The sequence below is a fragment of the Lynx canadensis genome, chromosome B1, assembly GCF_007474595.2.
Source record: "Lynx canadensis isolate LIC74 chromosome B1, mLynCan4.pri.v2, whole genome shotgun sequence".
Lineage (NCBI taxonomy): Eukaryota > Metazoa > Chordata > Mammalia > Carnivora > Felidae > Lynx > Lynx canadensis.
The window spans coordinates 113748035-113774884 of NC_044306.2; the positions used below are offsets into that span (position 1 = coordinate 113748035).

At 39.1% G+C, this 26850-nt stretch overlaps 1 protein-coding gene across 6 annotated transcripts in view; it reads right to left on the reverse strand.

The window, feature by feature from the left end:
• EGF (epidermal growth factor) overlaps window positions 1–26850 on the reverse strand; it is a 95483-nt gene that overhangs the window by 43699 nt on the left and 24934 nt on the right. For 5 of the 6 annotated variants that reach the window (XM_030313262.1, XM_030313258.1, XM_030313260.1 and 2 more), the window contains exons 3-10: window positions 24059–24240; window positions 23471–23698; window positions 22445–22647; window positions 6690–6815; window positions 5268–5390; window positions 4109–4231; window positions 3097–3222; window positions 1899–2035 (exon numbers count right to left, since the gene is read on the reverse strand). In XM_030313262.1, coding sequence (XP_030169122.1) covers window positions 1899–2035; window positions 3097–3222; window positions 4109–4231; window positions 5268–5390; window positions 6690–6815; window positions 22445–22647; window positions 23471–23698; window positions 24059–24240 — 1248 coding nt within the window. The remainder of the gene's footprint in view (window positions 1–1898; window positions 2036–3096; window positions 3223–4108; window positions 4232–5267; window positions 5391–6689; window positions 6816–22444; window positions 22648–23470; window positions 23699–24058; window positions 24241–26850) is intronic. The other variant, XM_030313261.1, reaches the window with a different exon arrangement.

The window sequence follows — 26850 nt, forward strand, 5'->3', positions numbered from 1 at the left end:
TACTTGGTAGTTTATTAATCTTTGATCATTGGTTAATAACAAAGCCATTATACTTGAACTCTAATGGCTTCTATAGCCTGAAAGTGAACAGTGATGAGCAGTTTAGTGGCAGCTACAAGCTGGGCTGTGTCTTCTACTGTTCAGTCCACAGCACTGCATTTCACTACAAGTCAGGAAACACAGGTTCCTTTCCTGGTTTGGCCCTTATTTATTTAATTGTGCTGCCCAAGTCATTTGACCTCAATTTTCTCAACTGTAAAAATGACAAAGTTAGACTAGATATTTGCCAAAGTTTCTTTCATCTCTAACCACATTTAATTTCATTTTAATTAATCCACCTTGTTTAACAGAACATACCTTGCAGGTGCAAAGCTCTTTTTCAGTCTACTATGCAGACTAGCAAACAGGTACCAGAATTTTGTGAGAGTATTAACCATGAGTCAGATGACAATTTAATGATAGCATGTGTGGAATTTTAGCTGTGAGTACATATATGCACATAAATCTGTAATCAATGATGAGAATGTTCATAAACATTCATTATCTAATGAGTTATCATTAGATAAAATAGAAAAGGTTCTATTCCATAACACAAAAATGGGTACTTCTCATATTAAACAACACTAAGCTAGAGCTCTTCTCAAACTCAAATGTGCACATGAATCGCCCAGAAATCTTGTTAAAATACAGATTCTGATTCAGGAGTCAGGGTGGAGCCTGGGAATCTGCACTTCTAACAAGCTCTAGGTGACATTGATACTGCTGGCCCAAGGACCACGGTTTAAAAAGCAAGAAAATGAGAACTGGACCAGAGAAATGAAAACTAGCCACATGACTGCAAGTTCATTCTAGGTCTCTTTATTCACCTTATAAAGAACGCTGACTGTGTAGGAAAAAAAAATAGTTTGGTAATAAATCAATCTTGAACTGATTGTTTCTATTAATTATTTCTTTCTGTTAATATAATTCTTCCACGGAATTATCTAAATTCAGTTCAAGGAAAAGAGAGAAGGATTTTTTGCTAGTGTTTAAGTACAAACTTCTATTTGCAAATATAGTTATATTTGGCTATCAATCCATAGCAATTAAACAAAGAGTTGATTTGCTTCCCTCTGCCTCTTTTGACCATTTACCAGATTGCTTCTTCAAATCAGGAAGAAACAAAAATACAAAGTTTAAAATTCTAGGAATTAATGCACTGTCTAGTAATAATTAAATGATTAATTAAGCGCTATGTAAATTTATAATTATTGGGTGATTAACCTCCACAAGACAGTGTAACATATCATTTCAAGCACATTGTAACCTAGCACAAATATAACCAGAAATTAAAGATCAAATGGTCAGTTGATTCAGGTGATAACACAGAAATTTTTAAAACTTCATGTAAAATTGATTATTATATAAACAATGTTGTAAGACTGTCATTCCCACGTGAGTCATAAAATCTGTGTTTCTGATTGCCATGATTAAGAGGTCATTGAATTCCATCTTTCAAGAACTTATATTAAATGCAGATTACTAACCCATACTTCCAGTGTCCCACCCCCACCCACTCCTTCCCCTATCAGTAAATAACTAAAAACCTATTTATGGCAGTCTTCCTATGTGTATGGCACTCTGCTAACCTCCCATCCTCACCTCCAAAGATGAAACTAAATTTAAGATTCTGCCCAATCATTCCCAATAAAATGGGTGAATTACAATAAAGACCAAGGCAGTGTTATGAGAACAGGAACACCCTTAAAATTTGCCAAACGATGTTCCTACATTTCTCTGTGCCTAATCATTCTGAGCTTAGCAGAGGATTTTCAAGTAGCTCAGGTCATCTGTTAGGATAAAATCCTCTACTCTGTCCTTAAAGCACTGCCACATCTGTTCAGGCGACAAAACCATACCTTATTTTCCACAGGGTCGTGATCAAGGGCAAAAACCATTCCCATTTGCTGGCTGAGCAGGGATCCGTAATCTGTTCCATCAAAACGCACATGTCGAATATCTTGAGAATTGGCAAACAGCAAAAATGGCTGTGGTCCTGTTAACCAGATTCAAGTATGGCTCTGTTTAAAATATGCCTTGGAACCCAGAAAACACTTCTGACTCTTCCTTTTCATTGTACCCGCTTTCTGCAGTTCTCATCTTCGTAATTTCCCACCAGTGTGGTGTAGGTTAAGACAGGCAAGACGATTTCTTGTATGAGGCAACATTTTACCAGATTCCCCTCTGTCTAGGTGCCAGCTTTTAAAGTGCAAATTACTTGTCAAAAGAGCCAGCATCAAATAGTGAACACCAGAACTAGAAGACGCAAGTCTTAGTGCCATAATCTCCTTGATTCACACATATGGAAACATATTAATATTAGCAGATTCGTGTCCAAATAAATTCATGTCCAAATAAATACACTTCTCTGGCCTGGGCACTTCTGAAAAGGAGGCATGATTATTTGAGTTAATAACAAGACCCCTGATAATTTTCAGAGCTCAGATTACACTATATTCACTAAGGCCCTGAGAAGCTAAGAGTATTGGGGTCTAAGGCAAAACTCTGTAAGCTCATCATTATGTGATCCCAGATCACAGGCATAATGAACTTTGGGAGAGATGACATTAATTTCGTATAAACCTAGGATTTCTAAAGCTGCTGAGGGACACAAGAGATACAATGTCAGAAGATGAAAAAATTGTTCAAGCATACAACTACATATTAAATCTTGACATAAAAAGGACAGAATTTGTCAAAGTCTTATGATGGCCACATTCCCTGCAGAGATGAAAATCAAATCAATCAACAAATATTTATTAAACATCTCTAAAGATTATTCCGGTCATGACTTTCACATATACTGGCATCCCATGCTTGATGTTATGGTAAATATTTGCTGAGTGCTAACTGACTTAGAGATATTCCTCAAAATGATTATTATTTATGTGATTCCTATTTATATTTACAATGTGATTTTGTGTTCCATTTCCAAAAATAAAAACTCAGACTTTCTACTCAGAAGCCAAAAGCGATTTAACTCTCCATCCTTCTAAATAAAATGTTTTCACATAATCTTTTTGCAGAGACACACGTTCAAACATCCACAGCACTAACCTGATGCTGCACAACTTTTTTTGTCCAGTTGTAGGTCATACCCAGGAAAGCAAGCACATTCCCAGGATACTGGGCTAAGAGGGAGGCAGAGTTGGCTACATCCACCATTATCGGGTGATGAACAGCCTATAAAAACAATCGCTTGCTGATGATGCTATGCCATTCAAAAATATAACAATTTTTCATCAAAATATTGAAAAAGCCAAGTATATATTAGTTTTTAAATCTATCTCCATCATCATTTATACTGCTGCAAACAAGTTTATTTTTCAGACCCTAAGAACAAAATGTCACCACATTCCATTTTCCTATAACCTGATATCTTGAATGTTAACCCTTCACATCCCAACAGCCCTTGTCCTCTGTTCTGTCACTGAGCTTGAAAACAAGAGCACTGCCAGCGGCTGCAATAAGAAATATCTTTTGATGAGTGTGACAGCTGGTCTAACTCTTGCTGGTGAGTAATATATTTTTTCTCCATGTATTTTTGGCCTCCTGATTTCTTTTGCTTTATTAAAAAAAAAGCTACCCATAACTCTTATGCTAATTTTAAGTTACATCCAGCCCTCTATAATGCTTCAGTCTCTATGAAGATCAAAGTAGAAAGATATTTATTAGCTGCAAGGAATAGACTAAGAACTCTGTGTCCATCGTCTTGTTCAATGCTGGCCACAAATACAGGAGGCATGTATGATTAACTTCTACAGATGAGAAAAATGAGAACAAGGGGGGAACAAGTAACTAGTCCAAAGTAAGCCTGCTAGTAATGTAATGCTACCGCATAGCTGTCCAACTTGAAAGCCCTTGCTCATAACTACTACACTATGCTGTCTAAAAACAAAAAAAACCACACAAACCAAAACCTGATATAAACCTATATGGTACTGTGTTGCATAAGTACCTTTCTATGTGTAATGTTGAAAAATCTATTCTCCTTTATCAATAAGATCAATTTTTAGGTGTCACTAAGAAAATTAATGTTTTCAAACAAACAAAAAGTAAATAAACTTACCACTGCATGTTTTTCCATCTGTCTCAAGCACTGAGCCTTCAGGACAGAAACATATGGGACCATCTGATGTCAGAACACAGTCATGGCTACATTTAGATGTATTGCTTGGACAGGAAATTAATTCTAATCAATGAAGCATAACGTCAAGATTAGTGTTAAACCAGATTTGTAGAAATTTAGCAAAATCAGCTGACAATTAAAAAAATGCTATGCTAAAAAGAGAAAGTTAAATCAAAACCAGACATTTATGAAATACTTTGGTAAGGAAATTGTAAAAATAAAGAAAAACTTCAAATCTAAAAAAATTAAAGAAAGATCTATCATTTTAGGAAGTGAATCTAGCTTCCTCTAAGTTTCTTTTATGTCAAATAATATTTTCAAAGTTATTAGTCATCAGTATTCCAAAATATTTTATTTTTTTAATGTTTTTATTTTTGAGAGAAAGACAGAGATAGAGCATGAGCAGGGGAGGGGCAGAGAGAGAGAGGGAGACACAGAATCCAAAGCAGTTTTCAGACTCTGACCCGTCAGCACAGAGCGGAGTTCGAACCCATGAACCATGAGATCCTGACCTGAGCTGAAGTCAGAAGCTTAACTGAGTCACTCAGGTGCCCCTATTCCAAAATTTTTTAAATGGAACTCAGCCAAATCATTTGCAAGTTCATCTGGAAAACTAATAGCTCTTGTCTGGATGGTTATTCAAACAAATCAACTGTTTGAAAAAAACTTTGTAAGAAAATTTGAACACTGTCTAGACATTTGAGGTTCTTAGGGAATTATTGCTAATATTCTCAGGTACAACAATGCTATTGTGATTATACATAAAAACTAACTGGATATTAGATGATAGCAGAGAATTACAGCTAGTGTTATAGATGTAATAATGTATTACGATTATGTTTTTTATATACTTACCTTTCAGAGATATACAATAAGATATGGAAAAAGAAATAAATATATATAGAGAGAGAAATTTATACAGCTGCTTCCCAACCTTATTTTGATTTAATAGGCCTGAGTAGAGTCCAGTCACTCATGTACATAATAACTTATCAAGGTAATTCCGATGCATACTGCTGATCAAGGCCTACCAACCCAGTTCATAGCCACCTTAGAAACATCACTGAAAATGAAAGAAAATAATGCAATAAATACTTACGATGACACCGTTTCCCATCAGGAAGCAGAATAAATCCTACAGGGCATGTGCAATAATAAGATCCAGGAATGTTTTCACACCCAAGAGTACAGCCATGATTCCAAAAGGCACATTCATTGACATCTATACAACAACAACGGTAATCAGATGGTTATTTTTTTTTAATGTTGATTCATTTTTGAGAGAGAGACAGAGCATGATCGGGGGAGGGGCAGAGAGAGAGGGAGAAACAGAATCCAAAGCAGGCTCCAGGCTCTGAGCCATCAGCACAGAGCCTGATGGGGGGCTCGAACCCACAAACTGTGAGATCATAACCTGAGCAGAAGTCAGACGCTTAACTGACTGAGCCACCCAGGCAGCCTCAGATGGTTATTTTTTCAATAAATTGTAATATTGCTAATAGGTCAGCACAAAGTAGAATATCTCACACTTGTATTTCCTGTAACTGACCATGGAAAGACTGTTTCTGCTACTCTCACAAAGAATTAAAGAAGTCAATTCAATTGTTGTGAAACCATTTTTATGGTCACAGTTTATACTTTCAAATGCATCTGTACTTTCATACTAGAATTGCCTTCAGGAAAAAGTAGTACAATTTCCCATGAAAAGATGCAGCCACTTAAGGCAGGGACTCGTGAAAGTTCTTAATAAGACTAGGACATCCTTGCTCTGCTCTTCAGCCTTCTCAAGGCTGACAGGAGCCTTGAATGTAGGAACATTCCCCAGCAGCTTCATTCTGACGGAAACCCAACCTTCCAGGCCACTGTTTTATGCTATGGCTCTCCCCCACTAGTCCCAGGTCAACAGGAGACATATACTTAACCCATACTTAGGTGTCAAGTTTACCTGACCTCTCACCCCAGCCAATTCTACTGAATGTGTGCTGTAGCCATTGAGTGCTATTCATTAGTAACTCACTGGACCTCCCAGGAGAAAGGATACAGCACTTCTCCTGGGTTTACTGAATTGGGCCTGAAGCTTCAAAACAGGAGGAGCCCTAGATAACCAGTCCTGGTGCACAGTGTCTCAAGATCCTGTCACACCTTTATGGGATAAGGTGCGGATTTCATTTACTCTTTGAGGATCTAATGATAGTTATGAAAAAATCTTACTACCTTAAACAGATCTGAAAATACTGACATTTTTGCTCACTATCAAACCCATGGAGGTCCATGGAGTCCACTCAGAGAATCCCTGCCTTATATCCAGCTCTGAGTAGCCTCTGAGAGAATTTGATCTAGGAACACAAGATCTGAAAGTTATTACAAAGGCTTCAACAACAACAACAAAAAATTATTTTTCTGGGGGGGGAAGGGGAGAAACCTCAAGTTGGTTTCACTTCGAGGCTCTCCATGACCCACTGGAGAACAGCCCTAGCTCAGGCGGGCTACACTTGTTTTAGGTAGCTACCCCACAGGTTACCTTCACAGTGCTTTCCATCTGGGCTTAAAGTATACCCCTCCGCGCACGTGCACAAATGGGACTTAGAGTCTTGCTCACACACGCTGCCTGTGCAGTTACCTTTCCTCAGCTTGCAGAGTTTCTGACCTAAAAAAGAAGATGGTTTATTTGGAGTGGAGGTGTATTTTGACAAGGGACACTGCTTGATCCCTTCGTGGTTCTTAGAAGTCTAATCTCCCTGTGACAAAAGAAGGGGTGTTGTCTTTCATGGTGGTGACACTGCTTTGGAGCCAAACAGTGTTAGTCTGGATTCTGAAGCATTCAGAGAGGCAGCCCACTTATTTCTCTAATTGTATTATTCCTACAAAAGCACTCAGGATCAGACATCCTAATTAGCTGGAGATTTCATTCCTTGGGTTATAAACACTAAACACAAGTCATCAGTTTTTCATTTCTGCTTTACTTACTATATATATATATAATATATAATAAAATACATTTATATTTATACGTATACAATTCTATACATTTCTCAGTGCTCATCCAGATAACTGTACTCCTTTTTTAAGTGTTTATTTATTTTTGAGAGGTGGGGACAGAGAGGGAGAGAGAGAGAGAGAGAGGATTCAAAGCAGGCTCCACACTGACAGCAAAGAGACATATATGGGGCTCCAATTCACAAATCAGAAGATCATGACCTGAGCTGAAGTTGGAGGCTCAACTGACTGAGCCACCCAGGCACCCCAAGATAAGTGTACTCTTAATCCCCTTTATTTCACTCATTCTGATTTACTTTTATAAAAAAAGAATAATAAAACAAAAATTCTGAAAATGAAATACCTGTTTAAGAAACAAAAAAGCTTCAATCCTAAGAACATCTTTTTTTAAATATAATAGTTATAGGTTTGATCTATATATTCAGTTTTTAGGATCATTATTTAAAGAACATCTTTCAGACTTAAAATATACCACTGCCATATATCTTGTCCTCAAATTTCTGAGTTTTTTGCAGCCAGTATTCCATGTTTTACAAAATAGCCCAGGGTAAATAGCAGAATCTGCTTTGTGAGGTAGGTGTTTGGGTTGAATTAGCCAAGTATATGGAACAACAAATGGCCAACTTAGCACCTTTGATTTTCAGAGCCAGAGTCAAGAGACAAACTAGTAACACATGGATCCCTGCTCAAATCGTGCTCCTTCTCCTTTTTTACCAATTTTAACAACGACAGGATAATTTGTAAAATGTTCTTGGAGATACAGAGTTAAGCTTGAGTCTGAGGGCAGATTTCAGGATCCATTTAGAAATGGAAGCCAGAACTCTGGCAAGAGGTGACAGTAAGGGAAGAAGGCGGGGGTCATGGATCAGAAGTCATGGAGGGGTTGAGATCAGTGAGAGCCTATGAATACTTTTGAAAAGGACCCAACAGAAGCTCTGCTAAAAACACAGCTTTGCTGTGAATGGCACAGGGAACAAACCAGTGACAGCCTGAGCTCAGCAGTGCAAGAAGCTGAGGCCATTCTTTCTCCGTGTAGGGCTCTTCCTCTGGTCCCTGTTTATCTACTTATAAAGAGGTCTCCTCACTCTGACTGTACCAATTTCCTTCTATTTCAAGTCAGTAAACACTCTTTTTGACCAATAACACCACAACACAGTAAAAAGATAACATATTCTTGGCCTCTTGAAAATGTCTCGAGTGTGCATCGAGACTACCTGGCATGCCACCCTTTAGGGATTCTGATTTGGTAAAAATCAAGAGAAAGGCTCAGGAATCTGCATTTCAGGAATCATTCTGATTCTGTTGCTGTAAGTCTTCACACACACTTTGAGCAATACCTCAAACACTGAATACTGAATGTACCAATGAAACTTCCCAGCCTCACCTCAGTTATGAATACTTCCTTTTAGCAAGTCTGTGTTATTTCCTTGGTGATTTTAAACTTGTTTATTCAGGACACCTGGGTGACTCAGTCAGTTAAGCATCCAACTTCGGCTCAGGTCATGATCTCGCGGTTCGTGGGTTCAAGCTCCGAGCCGGGCTCTGTGCTGACAGCTCAGAGCCTGGAGCCTGCTTCAGATTCTGTGTCTCCCTCTCTCTCTCTGCCCCTCCCCTACTCACGCTCTGTCCCTCTCTCTCTCAAAAATAAATAAAACATTAAAAAAATTTAACTTATTAGGACATGATGACAGAATTAAATATGAAATAAATCTTGCCAATTATTCAATACTGTTGCAATATCACCGACCTACTGAATCAGTTCAGATATACGTTGAATAGTGTCTTGGATACTGATTCCCAAAATTTTGTTTCTTGTCTATGGTTTTTACACTAATCACACATGTATAATTACACTGCTTTCAGGTTCCTACATGCTTCACATGTTCAAAGTGTAACTAAGCAAGATGAAAAATAAAATGATCCAAATGTTAAAAGCAAATGACTAAAATTAGGAGACAAATGCACCCACTTCAAATTTTTTTAAATGTATTTTTTAAATTTATATTTATTTTTGAATTTGTAAATTTTGCAAGAGAATAACAACAACAAAAATACAGAAAGGTCTGGCTTGGCCTTTTTTTTTTTTTAATTTGAAGATCTAATTGGCTTTATTAAATGATTCATGAATCCAGCAACACCCTATCTAGTAGGTGGAGAGGCAGTCCCCGGAGTTGGCCTTTTAATGGCACCAAAGTGCTTCCATTTTCTTGGTAACAAAAAAATCGAGGAATTATGCTTCCTATGAATATCCCTTATAAAAACCTTTCCAAATCCAGCATGATAGGCAAGTACTTAATTAAAGACTAGGAAAACTGAGTTCTGTCTTGATTCTGCCTTTACATCAAATCATTATCTCTTTAACCTTAGTTTCTTAATCTATGAAATAAAAGTGTTGGAACAAATATGCTTTGAGATCACATATTTTAAAAATGAAATTTTTACGGTTCTGTACAGAGCCAGATGTTTGTGGTAAATTCCTCTAAGTTTATACCTCTAAAGAGTCTCAACCTTAATTACTGCTTATGATGTGTTAATAGGGACTCAAACTGCCTAATGAAGAAAAACAATTAGCATCCAGGGTACGGGAAATGCTCTGTTCTTAATCTAGATCTAATATTACTTATTTCTTTTTTGTACTCTTCTCCTACCTCTCACCTGTGCTCACCTCTGCTCTTACTATCATCACCTTCCATCCCACTGCCATCACAATTATGTATGTACATCCTTTTTCCATTAACCAATAAGCTTCCTGAGGATAAGGCATGCAACCCATTCACATTTCATAGTCCAAACGGCATCTAGCATGGTGCCTTTTACAGCACAGGTATACCTCAAACATACAGAATATATGCACAAACAAAGCAGTGATCATGTCACCTGCGACTTAACTCCTTTACTTAGTTTTTCCTTGAATTTCCAGTCAACCTTAGGTTAGAACTCAGATAGACTATACCAGTCAAAGCCTCCTTCCATGCTACCATGCTGCTGATGGTTTTAATGGTACTCCTTAGCAATATATATCACTCTTTAATGGTGAAGATGGGCAGGAAAGCAATCACTATTTCCTCTAAATGGTTAGGCTGAGGATACGACCTGAATTCAGGCACCAAACACTTTAAAAGGTCATTTTAGGAAGTGGCAAAACATAGAGGATTGAGGGCTATATTTTTGTTTAATCTTCTTAATCTGCTGCTGTTCTTCAGCTTCAAATTAGGCCAAAGCTAGCACTGAAAACCACTGCGGCTGACCTCAAATAACACCCCTTCCCAGAGCCCAGCAGTGCAGCTTAATTACCTCTGAGATCACATTAAAGCTCCTAATCACAGAGTTAATGTCCACCACCAACTGCGCCTTCAATAAATGCCTGCCTAACACACAGGCTCTCGTGAGCTTTTCTAACGCTGAGTAAATCTGTAAATTTTACCCTGGCCCGTTCTGAAACGGTGCACATGTGATTCCCCAACCTGCTTTGTTTCGCTGGTCACCTTTTCCCTACCTCAAATTCAGTGTAAGACTCGCCTCATCAACAGAGCCTTCCTAGTCTCTTCCATTTGAACCCATTCACTTTAACCAGTCTTATAACTAAATATTAGCACATCCAGTATTTAGCATATACAATAAAAAATTGGAATAACATTTTATAAAGCATTTAAATCTTCACATTTAATTTTCAAAAGAAGCCCTTCACTAATCACAGCACATATGATCTTTCATTTTACAGATTAGGAAATAGTGTGTTTAGGATCACATATGGGTAATAAGGGGTAAATCTGGGACTCAAGCTCAAGCCTTCTGGTTGTAGACCCCATTTATATATATATATATATATATATATATATATATATATATATATTTTGTATATATATATATTTGTGCATATACGTACACTTGTATGTGTGTGTATATATAACTATGGGTTTTTATAGACACCTATATTTTATTTCTAATTTATTTTCCTTTTTAAATTTGTTCAATATTTATTCATTTTTGAGAGAGAGAGAAAGAGCATGAGCAGGGGAGAAGCAGAGAGAGAGGGAGACACAGAATCTGAAGCAGGCTCCAGACCCCACTGTCAGCACAGACCTGGATGCGGGGCTTGAACTCACAAATCACGAGATCAGGCCTTAAGCCGAAGTCAACACTTAACCGACTGAGCCACCCAGGTGCCCCTATAATATATTTTCTATAAGAACCTAGTTATATTTTTGCTTCATTTATTTATTGTCTTACTCATTACTGAGTTCCCTGAGTAAATGACTTGTTCAATTTCCTTAAAAACTTTCCAAACTGTATATTTATTCTTCTTTGTTAATAGCAATAACAAGGAAGAAAATACTAGAATGGTCATTCTGTGCTATTGGAATTCCCAATTACAATAAAAACAAAAACCACTTAGCCAGAATTCAGCTAGTTGGTATCCTGAGCCACCTAAATTCCTCTAAGAATCAGAACGTAAACAAATCAACAGCCTCTGAACAGTTAAAAAATACAGTAAAACACCTTGGGCTGTAACTTTTTCTGTGAGTGTTCCCCAAGACAAACAAACATTTCTAATAAACTTTAAATTCATAAGTGAGTGATGTCTTGCAATATGAGTAGTACATGACACCAAACATAACAATCACAAATGACCCAATGGTTCTTCCCTCCCTCTCTCTCTCTCCCCTCCCTCTCTCTCTCCCTCTCTCTCTCTCTATCTCTCTCTCTCTCTCTCTCTCTCTGGATTGTGGGTGATTGTCTCCCATGCTTGGATGCTCAGTCTCAGGCCACAGAAATCAGTGATTTTTCAGAATGTTGGAAGGTGCCCACACCTGGCACTAGTGTATGTTTTGTCACTTCAAAGCACCTATGGACAGTCCCTTGCTTTTCCATACAAGAGAAAGCTTCGGAATGCTTTTGCTTCATTCTAGGTCAGGCTGCCTGCAGATATAGACCCTTTCCTCTGCTGCCTTATTGCCAGTTACATTAAATACAGTAGATGACAAGATTTTATCAATACTGTGCTGTAGGGATGCCTGGGTGGCTCAGTCAGTTAAGTGTCCGACTTCAGCTGAGGTCATGATTTCGTGAATTCGAGCCCTACTTCAGGCTCTCTGCTGACAGCTTGTAGCACAGAGCCTGCTTCAAATTCTGTGTCTCCCTCTCTCCCACCACCCACTCATGCTTTGTCTCTCTCTCAACAATAAACAAACATTTAAAAATTTAAAAAAAATACTATACTGTACTCAACATCTGTCAGTGATAGTGAAAGTCCTCCTACACAATAACCCTCCTTTCTCTTGTCTCCCTCACACCAGCCATAAAGGTTTTCAAAGGTAAGGGCAGGTTAATTTATTTTTCTTTATATTTTGTATTTTCTTTATTATTTTGTATTATATTACAGTATTGTAATCATTTTTATATGAATATTTTGGGGTTGTGGAATGAATCATCTGTGTTTCCATTATTTCTTATGGGGAAATTAGCTTTGATATACAAGTACTTTGGATTACAAGCATGTTTCCGGAAAGAATTATGCTCTCAAACCAAGGTTTTACTGCACATTCTTTTCACTCTCAGAAGAGCCCCTTGGGCCCACTCAGTCTTATTTTGTAGCCATTTCTGACGAGTGTGACCATGGCACCCCACAGCACAGAGATGGAAATGCAAGGTGTTAATGCCACTCCCATTGTCACTCCCCACCCCCACTGCATTCCCGGCTGGCAGAAGGGACTGCATGATTCCAGTAAGCCCACACATTGCCTCAGCCCAGGTTTCCAGACTACCAGGGCCAGTTACTGGGAGAGGGCAGCTGAGGTGACCCTACTGGTCATCTCTCCCACAAAGACTAGAAGCCTCAATTCAGGTATCTTCCTAGAGAAAGATGGTACAATTTGAGTGTCAAAATGATAATAACTGCAATGAATAGACACATGTCAAATATTTTTTTTAAATCTATGAGTTTATCAAGATGCTTAAAAAGAGACCCTTGGGGCACCTGAGTGGCTCAGTCAGTTAGGGTCTGATTTTGATTTCGGCTCAGGTCAGGATCTCATGGTTCATGAGTTGGAGTCCCACCTGGGGCTCAGCACTAGCAGAGTGTGGAGCCTGGTTGGTATTCTCTGTCTCCCTCTCTGCCCCTCTCCTGCTCACGCTCCCTCTCCCACAAAAATAAATGAACATTTTTTTTAAAGACCCTTTATTTCAAAAACAGATAAGGGAAAGAACTGAACATTTAATTTACATTTCCTATAAAAGATCCTCCCCAGGGAAATCATAGTTGATGTAGAAAAGTTCTTCAGCTAACAAATGCATAAGCGGTGATACAATTAGAATGTCATCACTTTGAAACTCTAATGAAAAAAATGGCTCTAGGCAATGATAACCAATAGCTTCTGAAACAATTATGTGAAAGGTTGATGGGAAACTTTACAAAGGATGGACCACATTGGCCACACCTGAACTGCTAATGACCCTTGAACATCACAATAAAATCCAGAATTAGTCACTACATGTCCCCTAGTGTGATCAGTAGGAAGCATACAGTACCTCCTATAAATTAGTCTTACAAAAAATCTGAATCTGATCAGTCTTCTAGGCCAAAACTACCTGCTTACAGGAAATACAGAGCCATGTTAAATGACACCATGGGGTTATGATCTGCAAAATCCAAAATGTGGAAATTCTATTGGACAAATGATCTGGTTTCCCCAATAAATAAATGGCAAAGAAATACCTCAGATTAGAAAATAAACAGAGTCCATGGCCAGGCGTGAGAAAAACAGCAAAAAGTAAGAGCTGACAGCAAGAAAGAAGACAGAAAAATGACAAAAGAACGATTCAAAATATTTAAAAGACATTTCAAGTAGTAGCAATTTTGTGTCAGTGCAAACCTGCATTTAAAATGCAGCTTTGGGGGCGCCTGGGTGGTTCAGTCAGTTGAGCATCCAACTCGATTTCAGCTCAGATCATGATCCCAGGATTGTGGGATTGAGCCCTGTGTCAGGCGCTGGGCTGAGCCCACAGCCTCCTTAAGATTCTCGCTCTCTCCCTCTCCCCCTCTCTCCTGTCCACACTCTGTCTCACTCTCAAATGGAAAATAATAGTAAATAAATAAAATAAAACCGAGCTTTGTCTCACACTAGTCTGATGAATGCCCAGTGACATGTATATTTGTAAATCTGATCCTAGTCATTAACAAAATATCAACAATTATTTATAAAGTTAGGAAGATATAGCCACCCATATTTTACTAAGATTTTTATGAAAAACAGAGAGATGTAGGTGTTTGAACTGGATCATTTCAAATTATATGAAAACAGAAAATAAGCATCAGTGGAAATATAATATGGTACAGCTACTGGGTGGAATATAGTATGGTGGTTCCTCAAAAACTTAAAAATGAAAATACCATATGATCTAGCAATTCACTTCTGGGTATATATCCAAAAGAATTGAAAGCAGAGTCTTCAGATATTTGCACACCCATGTTCATTGCAGCATTTTTCACAACAGCAAATACAGGGAAATAACCCAGGTATACATCGACAGATGAATGAATAAGCAAAATGTGGTATATACACACAATAGAATATTATTCAGCCTTAAAAGGAAGGAAATTCTGACATATGTTAAAACATGGATGTAATAATGAAGGGGCACATGCACCTCAATGTTCATAGCAGCGCCATCAACAATAGCCAAAATATGGCAAGAGCCCAAATGTCCATCGATGGATGAATGGATAAAGATGAATGGAGTATTACTTGGCAACCAAAAAGAATGAAATCTTGCCATTCGCAACTACATGGATGGAACTAGAGGGTATTATGCTAAGCGAAATTAGCTAGTCAGAGTAAGACAAATGTCATATGACTTCACTCGTGAGGACTTGAACACAAGGGAAGGGAAGCAAAAATAATATAAAAACAGGGAGGGGGACAAAACATAAGAGACTTAAAAAAAAATTTTTAATGTGTATTTATTTTTGAGAGAGAGAGAGAGAGAGGGAGAGAGCGTGTGCCAAGAACGAGTGGGAGAGGGGCGAGACACAGAATCTAAAGCAGGTTCCAGGTTCTGTGCTGTCAGCACAAAACCTGACACAGGGCTCAAACTCATGAACTGTGAGATCATGACCTGAGCTGAAGTCACATGCTTGACCAACTGAGCCCCCCAGGTGCCCCAACATAAGAGACTCTTAAATATGGAGAACAGAGAGTTACTGGAGGGGTGGGGGGTAGGGGGGATGGGCTAAATGGGTAAGAGGCATTAAGGAATCTACCCCTGAAATCATTGTTGCACTATATGCTAACTAACTTGGATGTAAAATAAAATAAAATAAAATAAAATAAAATAAAATAAAATAAAATAAAATAAAAACATGGATGAAACGAGAACATTATGCTAAGTGAAATAAACCAGTCACAAGACAACTGTATGATTCTACCTATATGAGGTGCAGAGGGTAGTCAAAATCATAAAGACAGAAAGTACAATGGTGATTGCCAGAGGCTGAGAGATGTTATCGTTGATGCATATAGAATTGTGGTTTTATAAGATGAAAAGAGTTATGGATGTTATGGAGATGGATGGTGGCGATGTTATACAACAATGTGAATGTACTCAATGCCACTGAACTGTACAATAAAAATAGTTAAGATGGTGAAGTGCCTAGGCAGCTCAGTTGATTAAGCATCCAATCCTTGATTTTTGGCTGAGGTCATGACCTTGCTGTTTAGGGGTTCGAAACTTGCCATCAAGCTCCAAGCTGACAGCACAGAACCTGCTCGGGATTCTCTCCCCTGCTTCCCTCCTCTATCCTTCCTCTGCTCATGCACACACACACACACACACACACACACACACACACTCTCTCTCTCTCTCTCTCTCTCTCTCTCAAAATAAATAAACTTAAAAAAATAGTTAAGATGGTAAATTTGTACCATTATTTTACTACAATAAAAAAATTGGGGAAAAATTATGTAAAAAAAATACTTATAATTCTAGGATGATTCTTTTCTAGAAGTTTCCAAATAACCAAGGTTTTATAGTAGACCCTCCAGCAATGACATAATTAAAATGAATCAGAGTCCCACTTGGGCTGTTTTATCTATACTAATCACTTCCATGAGCAGGTAGACCTCCAAGTGGGAGCAATTCTCCTTCACGAACTCTCAGAACTAACGAAATTCAGCAATATTTTTTTGTGCAAGAAATGAATGCAAAGTATTTTGCACAGTGTTGATGGTAGACACCCTTCATTTACCACAGAATATGCTTTTGAAACTCTTATGAGCATAACACTGGAATCTACATTTTTTTAATGTTTTATTTATTTTTGAGAAGAGAGAGTACTAGCCAGGGAGGGGCAGAGAGACTGGGAGACACAGAATCCAAAGCAGGCTCCAGGCTCTGAGATGTCAGCACAGAGCCCAACTTGGGACTTGAACTCGTGAACTGTGATATCATGACAGGAGCCAAAGTTGGACACTTAACCGACTAAGCCACCTAGGTGCCCCACTGGAATCTACACTTACAGAATACAAAAAGAAAAAAACAGAAGAAAGCAAAGATATTTGGACCTTTTATAAAAACTAGTCTGTGAGCAAACTAGTTGCAAAAAATCACCAGAAGCTGAGCTTGAAATAATGTCATTAACATTGTATACAAAGGAGTTCCCACACTGGCTCTGAGATTCATATAATAATGTGGGTGTTGGGACAGCCAGGAGAGCATTGTTGCTTAGTGACTTTAATCACACCAACAAAATTGGGTGATCAATTCTGTGACAGCCAGGAGAGAGGGGTGTGTGTGTGTGTGTGTGTGTGTGTGTGTGTGTGCGTGTGCACGCATGTGTGTGAGAGAAAGGGAGAGAGAGAAATAGGTTTTGGCCCCATGATCTGTGCACACCAAAGCATTTAACTACTAGGAGGCCATGGATAGATAAGAATACACCAAATTACAGATTTTTTTGAAACAAATAAGGCAAAATCTAAGATATGAAATGATAATAGTAAGAGTGTGGTTGGGGAAGAAGCATGGTGTCACTCTCTCTGGGTTCAAATCCCAATTCCTCCAGAGTGTGACCTTGAACAAGATATTGTGACATTTCTGCAACTCAGCTTTTTAATCTATAAAATAGTAATAATAATCATACCTAGTTCATAGGGTTGTTGTGAAGATTAAATGAGATAATATGGGTAAAGCCAGAGCAGATAATTCTTTACATACTCAATCACAATTACTCACTCAATAATTATGACTCTTTATATTATTTCTTTTTGTTGTTGTTGTTGTTGTTGTTTATTTTTTTAAAGTAGTCTGCATGCCCAGCACAGAACCCAATGCAGGGCTTGAACTCATGACCCTGAGACCAAGACCTGCACTAAGATCAAGAGTCAGATGCTTAACCAACTGAACCACCCAGTTGTCCCTATTTCTATTATTTTTAAGGATGACAGCCTGTGGCATTGTCCTATTTTATTTCCAATGCAGCAGCCCATGCAGCTTCTAAAATGATTATTTCTAGCTCAGACTTCTTTCTTGAGAACTAGATCAATTCAAAGAAAAAAGAAAAAGACACCAAGGCACAATGGGAATTAAGTGAGAAAACTGATTTAAAACATTGGGAATTTAGGGGCGCCTGGGTGGGTCAGTTGGTTAAGCGTCCAACTTCGGCTCAGGTCATGAGCTCGCGGTTCGTGAGTTCAAGCCCCATGTTGGCATCTGTGCTGACAGCTCAGAGCCTGGAGCCTGCTTCAGATTCTGTGTCTCCCACTGTCTCTGCCCCTCCCCTGCTTATGCTCTCTCTCTCTCTCTCTCTCTTTCTCAAAAATAAACATTAAAAAAAATTTAAAACATTGGGAGTTTAGTTATAATAAACCAAAGGGAGCAGCCCCAGTGAAGACTGTCCCTTGCACCAAGGGAAAGGTAGGGCTTACAGCACCTAACGAAAACAACATGTACTTAGATATGATACCTCTTTAAAACTTGTTCAGCATATTATTTTGGGGAGGGAGTGACAAAGCGTGTTCTTTCCACTCTTTTTTTCCCCCAACTATTGTTTGTTTATTTTTTTATAGAACAAATCTCTTATTTTCCATTGTAGAATAGGCTATACAAAACATTTTGAGTGTATCTCTGGGCTTCTTGAAATTTCTTTTTTTGGGGCGCCTGGGTGGCGCAGTCGGTTAAGCGTCCGACTTCAGCCAGGTCACGATCTCGCGGTCCGTGAGTTCGAGCCCCGCGTCGGGCTCTGGGCTGATGGCTCAGAGCCTGGAGCCTGTTTCCGATTCTGTGTCTCCCTCTCTCTCTGCCCCTCCCCCGTTCATGCTCTGTCTCTCTCTGTCCCAAAAATAAATAAACGTTGAAAAAAAAAATTTTTAAAAAGAAATTTCTTTTTTTTTTTCAACTATTATTTATAAAATGTCCTCTATGCACTGGGGGTGCAATGGAGAGGTGTCCTCCTGTCCTCGTAGGAGTAAGGAAATTTAGGAAGATGAACAATAAGTGACAGGTGAGGGAAATCTGTTATTCGTGAAAAGTTAACCAAGGCTAATCATGAGTGGGGCAGCAAAGGTGTTTCTGAAAGAAGGAAATTTGAGCTATTTCTCAGAGGATAAGGAAAATGAGCCCATGCAGAGAAGAATTGAAAGCATGTTTCCGGACATGCTGAAAGGCCTGGAGGAAAGAGCAAACATGTCTTGTGGGAGGAAATGAAACCTTTGAACATGGCTGCAGCACAGAATGTAATACAGATAATGGCAAGAGATGAAGCTGAGAACCTTCTGTGAACAGCTGTGAACAGGTTAAATAAAGAAACTGGATTTTTATTATTGGCAACAGAATTGTTGATTGGTTTTAACCAAGGAATGGCATGATTGGGCTCTGATTTCTGAAGGGTTATGCTCCCTGCAGCATGGAAAAGAGAGGCAGGAACACTGATGAAGCGGACATTAGGGATGGATCACTGCCAGATAGAGCAAGAGTGGTTCGATGGCAAGTGGGGAGATTGGTGGGAGCTGGAGGTTGATTTCATGGGGTGGGAGTGGGAAAGAGAGAGGAAAGGGTCATACCCAGATTTCTGCCTTGGGACATGGGGTGAGATACCACCCACTGAAATAGGGGTGCTGGAGTCAGGGAAAAGGGAGGTAAAAGTTGGTAGGCCAATTATTTCCTTTGTGCCAGAGGCCCTTGAAAGAAATCCAAGTAGAAATGCTCAGAAGGCAGATAAATATATAGGCCTTAATAAGGAAATTTTCCACATGCCCACTGCAGGACCCTGAGCCTGGAGGGTGCAGACAGCAAGCAGGTGTGGCCCAGATGAGAGAACTGAGTGACCACCTTGAGGAAACTGGTCAGAAGTATCAGAAAACCATCCTGATGGTGAAACTGTGGCTCTACCGCTTGGCTTTGGGGCTCAGCCATTAGCTGCAGCCAGCTCCTCTATAACCAGGCAATCCGAATCAATTAGCCATGGATTATTTAAACCAAAAAATGACTGCAGTCTTCCTTATGAAGTTTTGTGGCCTTGCCCTTGGTCGGACAGTCTTCACTGGGGCTGCTCACTTTCATATGCTATGAATAAATCCCCAGTGTTTTAAATCAATTTTCTCTGTAGTTCAACTCTCACTGTGCCTCAGTCTCTCTTTTTTTCTTTTTGGTCTAGATCTCAAGAAAGTGGTCTGGCTAGAAAGAATAGAGTTAGGAGTCAAGCGGACTGCTGCGTAAGAAATAAAATAGGAAAATGGCATAGGTTGTAGGGCCCTTAGAGACTAACAAGGCACTTAGCCAGATAAGTGGTTCTGAGAAATCACGTGGGAAAAAGACACCTGTTTAATTTCATTTAACCCAGCCTGTCTAAACCATTTGATCCTGAAACTTTTTTGGCCCCAAATAATCCCATAAAATCCCACAGAACTAGTGTCTTTTAGAACATACTTTGATAAGTGATAGTTTAGGCATTTGGCATGAAGTAAGTTTATTGACACTCTCATGTGTATAAATACTTACATTTTATGTAAAAAATAATGTCAACCAGGTTACACGATTTTTCTCAGTTATCTCCCCATTGAAGTAATCTCGTGACTAAATGCCTTGCAAGCCAAAGTACTATTACCATCCGCCTGTTGTAAGCCCACTATCCAGAAGGAACTAACAAGCCTGTAGAGTAGTATGTCTTTAAACGTGAAGGCACTTTGGGAACCTGAAGGCAGCTCCATACCATCTTCCTAGGGAGGGACAATTGCATATTTTTGTCTAACCATACAATCAAGAGATTCACAGACCCTAAGTCCCACGTGAAGAATTCCTGCTCTGCCAGGCACTAAAACAATTTACACCTATTTAATGGTAGCTGAAGTAACAGCGTCCTTGAAGTCAAAAGCTCTTCACACTTGGAGTATATATGAAGCCCAATCTTTGATCGATAACTGGAGCCAATATCACCAATGCCACCGTCTTCTAGATTTCAGGTTAGCCTGTAGCTCTGCAGCTGGCAGCGGCTTCCCAACCAAATGTTGTTCTTTGCCAGATTGTTTGAAGCTGTTTTGTAATAAATCATTATAGGTTTCCTTCTGAAATTCATGCTTTAAGTTATCGTATTTGACTTCCCTATCAAAAAAAAGCTGAGTAATAGTGAAGGATTCTGAAGAGTTAAAGTGTTTATGGTGGAAAGAACAACAGACTTAGCACCAGGCTTTTTTTCTCCTATAATCCATCATTAACAAGCTGTGTAATCTTGGAAAACGCACCCTACTTCTCTAGGCTTTAAACAGTTCAGTTATGAAATGAGCACAGTTATTGCTGACCTTTCTGTTTCACAATACTGCTGTGGACAAACCAATAAAATAGTGTTCATGAAAATACTTTGGAAACCATGAGGTTACACATAAATGTAAGAGGTGCTGATGGACATATCTGTAACTACTACAAATGACACTCAATAATTATTCATAGTAGTTGTTGGTTCTAATTTTGTTGTGGGTAATCACCACTTGGACAATGAGTCATATTTGAAGACAGCTTGAGTCCCTATTTCCCATGGAAGGTATCTGGCAGAATATCAGTTTCACTGTTCATGTGTGGAATATGGTCACCATCTCATTTATAACACTCCACCAGGTTGTTGCTATTTAATGTTACACTCCGACCCACAGATTAACTGTTTCCCACAATTTCTGCTTCACAAATTCAAGTATCAGTTTTTAAAAAATGACTTCTCTGGGGCCGCCTGGGTGGCTCCATTGGTTGAGCACGTGATTCTTGGTTTCAGCTCAGGTCATGATCTCACAGTTCATGATGGTGCTGATAGCACTGAGACTGTTTGGGATCGCCTGTCTCCCTCTGTCTGCCTCTCTCTCCCCTGAACCCCCCTCTCCCTCTCTCAAAAATAAATAAACATTGGGGCGCCTGGGTGGCTCAGTCGGTTAAGCGTCCGACTTCGGCTCAGGTCATGATCTCACAGTCTGTGGGTTCGAGCCCCGCATCAGGCTCTGTGCTGACAGCTCAGAGCCTGGAGCCTGTTTCCAATCCTGTGTCTCCCTCTCTCTCTGCCCCTCTCCCAGTCTCACTTTGTCTCACTCTGTCTCTCAAAAATAAATAAATATAAAAAAAATTTTTTTAAATAAGTAAACATTAAAAAAAAACTTATCTGACTAAACACCTTGGGGTGAGTTCAGTGAAGGGTGTACTGAGAAAAAAAAAATAGGTAATAAGGGGTAGGGCCCTTACCTCCTCTTGACTGGATGACCAGAGACTGCCTATCTGAGGACATACTGAAGCTCAGAATTGAAAGGAAGTCTAGGAAGAGAAAGGAGTGACTCCAAAAGCCTAAAGACGTGAAGGGGATGGCATGTCATAACAACTATGGAAAGACTTGAGTCAGAATCCAGTGAGGAACAGAGTGTTAGATAAGTTTCATCAAATATTGATCAACCTGGTAAAATGTTACATTTCAGTCTAAAGGCACAGGAAAGCTTTTGAAGGGTTTTAGGCACGGGAGTTAATGGATCAGATTAGCTATTTAAGGTCAAGAGGCAAGAACAGAAAGATTAGTTGATTGGCTACTACAACAGAACAGGCAAGAAATGCTGGTTGTTTGGACGATGGTGGTGGCAGTAGAGAAGAGAAATGGATATTTGAGATGTATTTAGGAGGTAGAATGGAAAGGGTTTGGTGATAGATTGGAAATTGGGGGTGAGGCAGTGGAGGAATCAAGGATGGCCCCTAAGTGTCTGGCTTGAGCAGGTGGACAGGTGGGGACTAAGTGCCAGACCCTGTTCAAGGTCAAAGATAACTCACCAGGTGCCCAAGCATCACTCTCTGCCTTGGGCTGTAAAAGTGGATGCACTACTTTGATTCCACCAGGTGGTACAAATGATGGATTGAGGTTGATTCTAACCATATCCTTCCCAGTGTGTTTGTTAGCTATCCAAATTGTCTTCTTTTTCCATGTTGAATAGAAGATACGATCACCAAAAAGGGACATTGCAAACAAACTGTGCCTTAAAAAAAAAAAAAAAAAAAAAAACAGAAAAAAAACCATAAATAATAGCAGAACACTTCTTCCTGGGCTTATTAACATTTCACTTCATTTCAGTGTATTGACTAAATTTTAATTACCTACCTTTCCAATTGTTTCTCCTTTAGGTTTAGAAGCAGATGTTAAATTTAAAATTTTATTTATGTAGTCATAATCTGAATTAATGGGATATGATTTCTAGCTTAAACTTCATTGTCTCATTCTTTTGCTAATCAGCACTTAAGTGTGATGAAAATAAAACAAAGAAGAAAATAGGAATTGTGTAAGAGTGCATTCTGGTTGTATCCATTTCACACTTGACTAATTTCTGCCTCTTACCAGAAGCAGGAGAGTCAGTTACAGGCAAGACAGTAAATCAAATGAAACATAGGTGCTTCACAAATACATGACATAGTAATTCAAAACAAAACAAAACAAAACTGTAACCAACATGTGAGAATTTACCAGATGCCAAAACTCTGTTAATTATTTTTATTTGCATTTCTTTACTTAATTAATTTTACTAAATTTCACAATAATCCCAAAAAATAGCTACTGCTATTATCCGCATGTTAAAGGAAACTGAGAAGTCATGTAACCTTCCTATAAGTGGTTAATCTTTTATTATATTATAGGACATTATCCTAATATAGGATATCATTTTCTTATGTTATAGGACAAGCCACTTGTCCTATAAATGGTAAATCTAGGACTGGTTCTCAAGTCTTTTGGACGCCCCAGTCTGTGCTAAACCACTGGACAAACTTCAAACAGCAATTGTTTTTTACGCCAAAAGCACAACTTACTGCGTAAGGTGTTTGTTAAAATGTACAGAACCTCCATCATAATTACAGGAACAAATATAAGAATTGCTTCCGTCTCTATTGTTCTGAATCCAAAAAAGCCGTTTATCAAGCACATCCAGTGACACAGTGGTTATTCTTTCTGACGTCTCTAACAGAATCTTCACTTCCACACCATTGAGATCTGCTCTGTGGAGGCTGCCAGCCACCTCTGAAGACCAAAATATAAACCTGAGAGCAAGCACATTACATAGACACATAACTGAATGTAAAGTCATTTAAATGGCCAACTCTTTCAGTGTTTCAGATGCCCCCAGGATGAGTGTGACTATTTTGAATGAAATTCCAATTCAACAAACATTTACTGCCCTGCTGTGGAAATTCCATGTGATTTCAAGTTAAAAAAGCAATTGTGCTTGTACAGCAGCAAATCACGGTACTCAAAAGCACTATTTGTACAGGGAGCCTGCCTTGGTTCAAATTCAGGCCACTTTCTCAATGAGAAGGTCCTTTTGAGTTCAAAATACTATGATTCCAGGAACTACCATCAGCGTTTTGAAATACATTTCAGTGTCTGAAAACAGCAGTTACCTTTCTACTGGATCAATTGCTACATTTGCAGGATATTTTAAGGCGCTTAAGAGAACACGGGAATTGTTTCCTTTCATGTCTGTTACTGTAATGATTCCTTCCTGTTGATTTGACCAAATAAGTTCTTCATTTATCCAATTTATTGCCATTCCTGAAACATTTTTCTCTATATTGCATACTGTCTGTAAAATCAAATTTCAAAATATTAATATTTTCTCATTCACATAACCATTGTTTTCATCTTTATGTATAAAAATCTATTCTTTTAGGTACTTGTCATTTTTGTGCACTCACAAGATCTTAACATATGGCACAGTTAGGGTGCCATTGTTTTGACAGAGCAATGTTAACCCTACCACACGAATATTTCTGGGCATAGGATTTATACATTAGTTTTAAAGTGGAAAACTATCCTATCTTATTGAAATTAGGCAATCAACCATAATGTACTAATAATTTCAACCATAATAACAGTGGAATTTCCAAGCTATTTTAAAGACACTTTATCCATTTGCTAATGGAATTTTCCATATCCTCACCTGAACCCAATTCTAAGCTCTGTGAGATTCTAAAGATGTGCTTGACATTTGTGCACAGAACTTTAAAATAAATGAATTTCTTGGGGCACCTGGGTGGCTCAGTGGGTTGGGCGTCCGACTTCGGCTCAGGTCATGATCTCACTCAGGTCATGATCTCACGGTTTGTGAGTTCAAGCCCTGAGGTGGGCTCTGTGCTGACAGCTCGGAGCCTGGAGCCTGCTTCGGATTCTCTCCCTCTCTCTCTGCCCCTCCCCCGCTCACACTCTGTCTCTCTGTCTCTCTCTCTCTGTCTCTCTCTCAAAAATAAACAAACATTAAAAAAAATTTTTTAATAAAATAAATGAATTTCTCATTAGAGTCCCACTTTCATGGCCCCTCCTCTTCCATCAGGCCCCTCCCTTTCTATAGGTCCTCAGTGCCCTCATACTATGACCCTATGGCCCAAAGTGAGGGTTTCTCTTTATGCCCTTGGGTAGGAGAGCCTCCTGCTCTCTCATGGTAAAAATGACCAAACAAAAATGTCTGTTATCTCCTAATTCCAGGGCATGCAGGTAAACCAGTTAGTCTTCCTAGGGGGTGGAGGGAGGGGGGGTGGGGAGAAGCCCTGGTATGTGAGGTTGCAGGTTTCCTTGGCTTGTAAATATTGCCACCATCGCTGATTTCCAGCCACTGACATGACTTGACTGAACTTGGAATGGGCAGAGATCAAAAATCTCACGAGCTTGTACTGTTCCTATACCTCACACAAAGTAGTCTAGCCAATCCACTTAACCAGTTGCTAGTATCTTAATATATTAGCTTACCCAGGTAAATTGTATTTTAACAGGTGTCCTTTTTAAATAATGTTTTAATCCAAAGAAGGGAAAACAATGGTGGATTTTAGGCATCAAGTCAATCCTCTCCTAATGACTTGACACAAAGTCACAACTGTTTAATTTTTTTTCCTAGTCTGTGACAGGAAACCCTCCAGATTTTGAGACTCAAGATTTTGAAACTGTTCTACGGATAGTTGGAGAATATTGAGTAGTCAACCTTGCTAAAGGTGACATTAGTAAGTATCAGAGACGTGATAAAAGAGATTAGCACTTAATTGAAGCTTTTAAGAATAACTGGAGGGAGAAAGGTTTGGTTTAAAAAAAAAACAAACAAAACAATGAGCACTTTGTGCTGGGAATAAATGCTTAAGGTTTCTCCAGTCACATGTCTCTATAATCCACCTCTCAGGAATTGAGAGAACATTCCTCCTGCGACTCATTTAAGGGCTCCATCAGTTAGGGAAAAAGACTAAAGATCTTTTGTATGTACTTGAAGCAAAATACTCCATATCTGACACCTGCTTTCTTGTTTTTTTTCCACAGTGCAAACACCTTAAGAATCAAAAAAGGTTTTCCTCCTAAATATCAGGTACTAAAACCCATGACAGACATTTAGACAAAACAGGTTCCCAACTCCAGCACAACTGACATTTGGGGCCAGATAATGCCTTGTTGTGGGGGCCATCCTGTATATTGTAGCATGTTTTGTAGCATCTCTGGCCTCTACCCACTAGATGCTACTACCTCATTCTCCTACTTTCCCAATCCAGATGTGAAAACCAAAAATGTTTCCAGACACTGCCAAATATCCCGAGTGGCAAAACTGCCCTCAGCTGAGAACCACTGGAAGCAATCATGTAAATAATCTGTACTTAATGAACTTAAGTATTTTCAAAATTACATTCACATCCTATTCCTTTGGGGGGCTTCTGAATATCAGTGCCACATTTATGGGCTTATTTAGTAACATACCACAGATACAGATTAAATAAATATCTCTGAGGTGCCTGGGTGGCTCAGTCAGTTAAGCGTGCCACTCTTGCTTTAGCTCAGTTCATGATCTCATGGTTCATGAGTTGGAGTCTTGCCTCAGGCTGTGCATCAACAGCATGGGCCTGCTTGGCATTCTCTCTCTCCTCCCTCTCTCTTCCCCTTTCTCTCTCTCTCTCTCCTTCAAAATAAATAAATGAGGTTTTTTTAAAAATTTTTTTTAACGTTATTTATTTTTGAGACAGGGAGAGACAGAGCATAAACGGGGGAGGGCCAGAGAGAGAGGGAGACACAGAATCTGAAACAGGCTCCAGGCTCTGAGCTGTAAGCACAGAGCCCAACACGGGGCTTGAACTCACAGACCGCGAGATCATGACCTGAGCCGAAGCTGGACGCCTAACCTACTGAGCCACCCAGGCACCCCTGAATGAGCTTTAAAATAAATAAA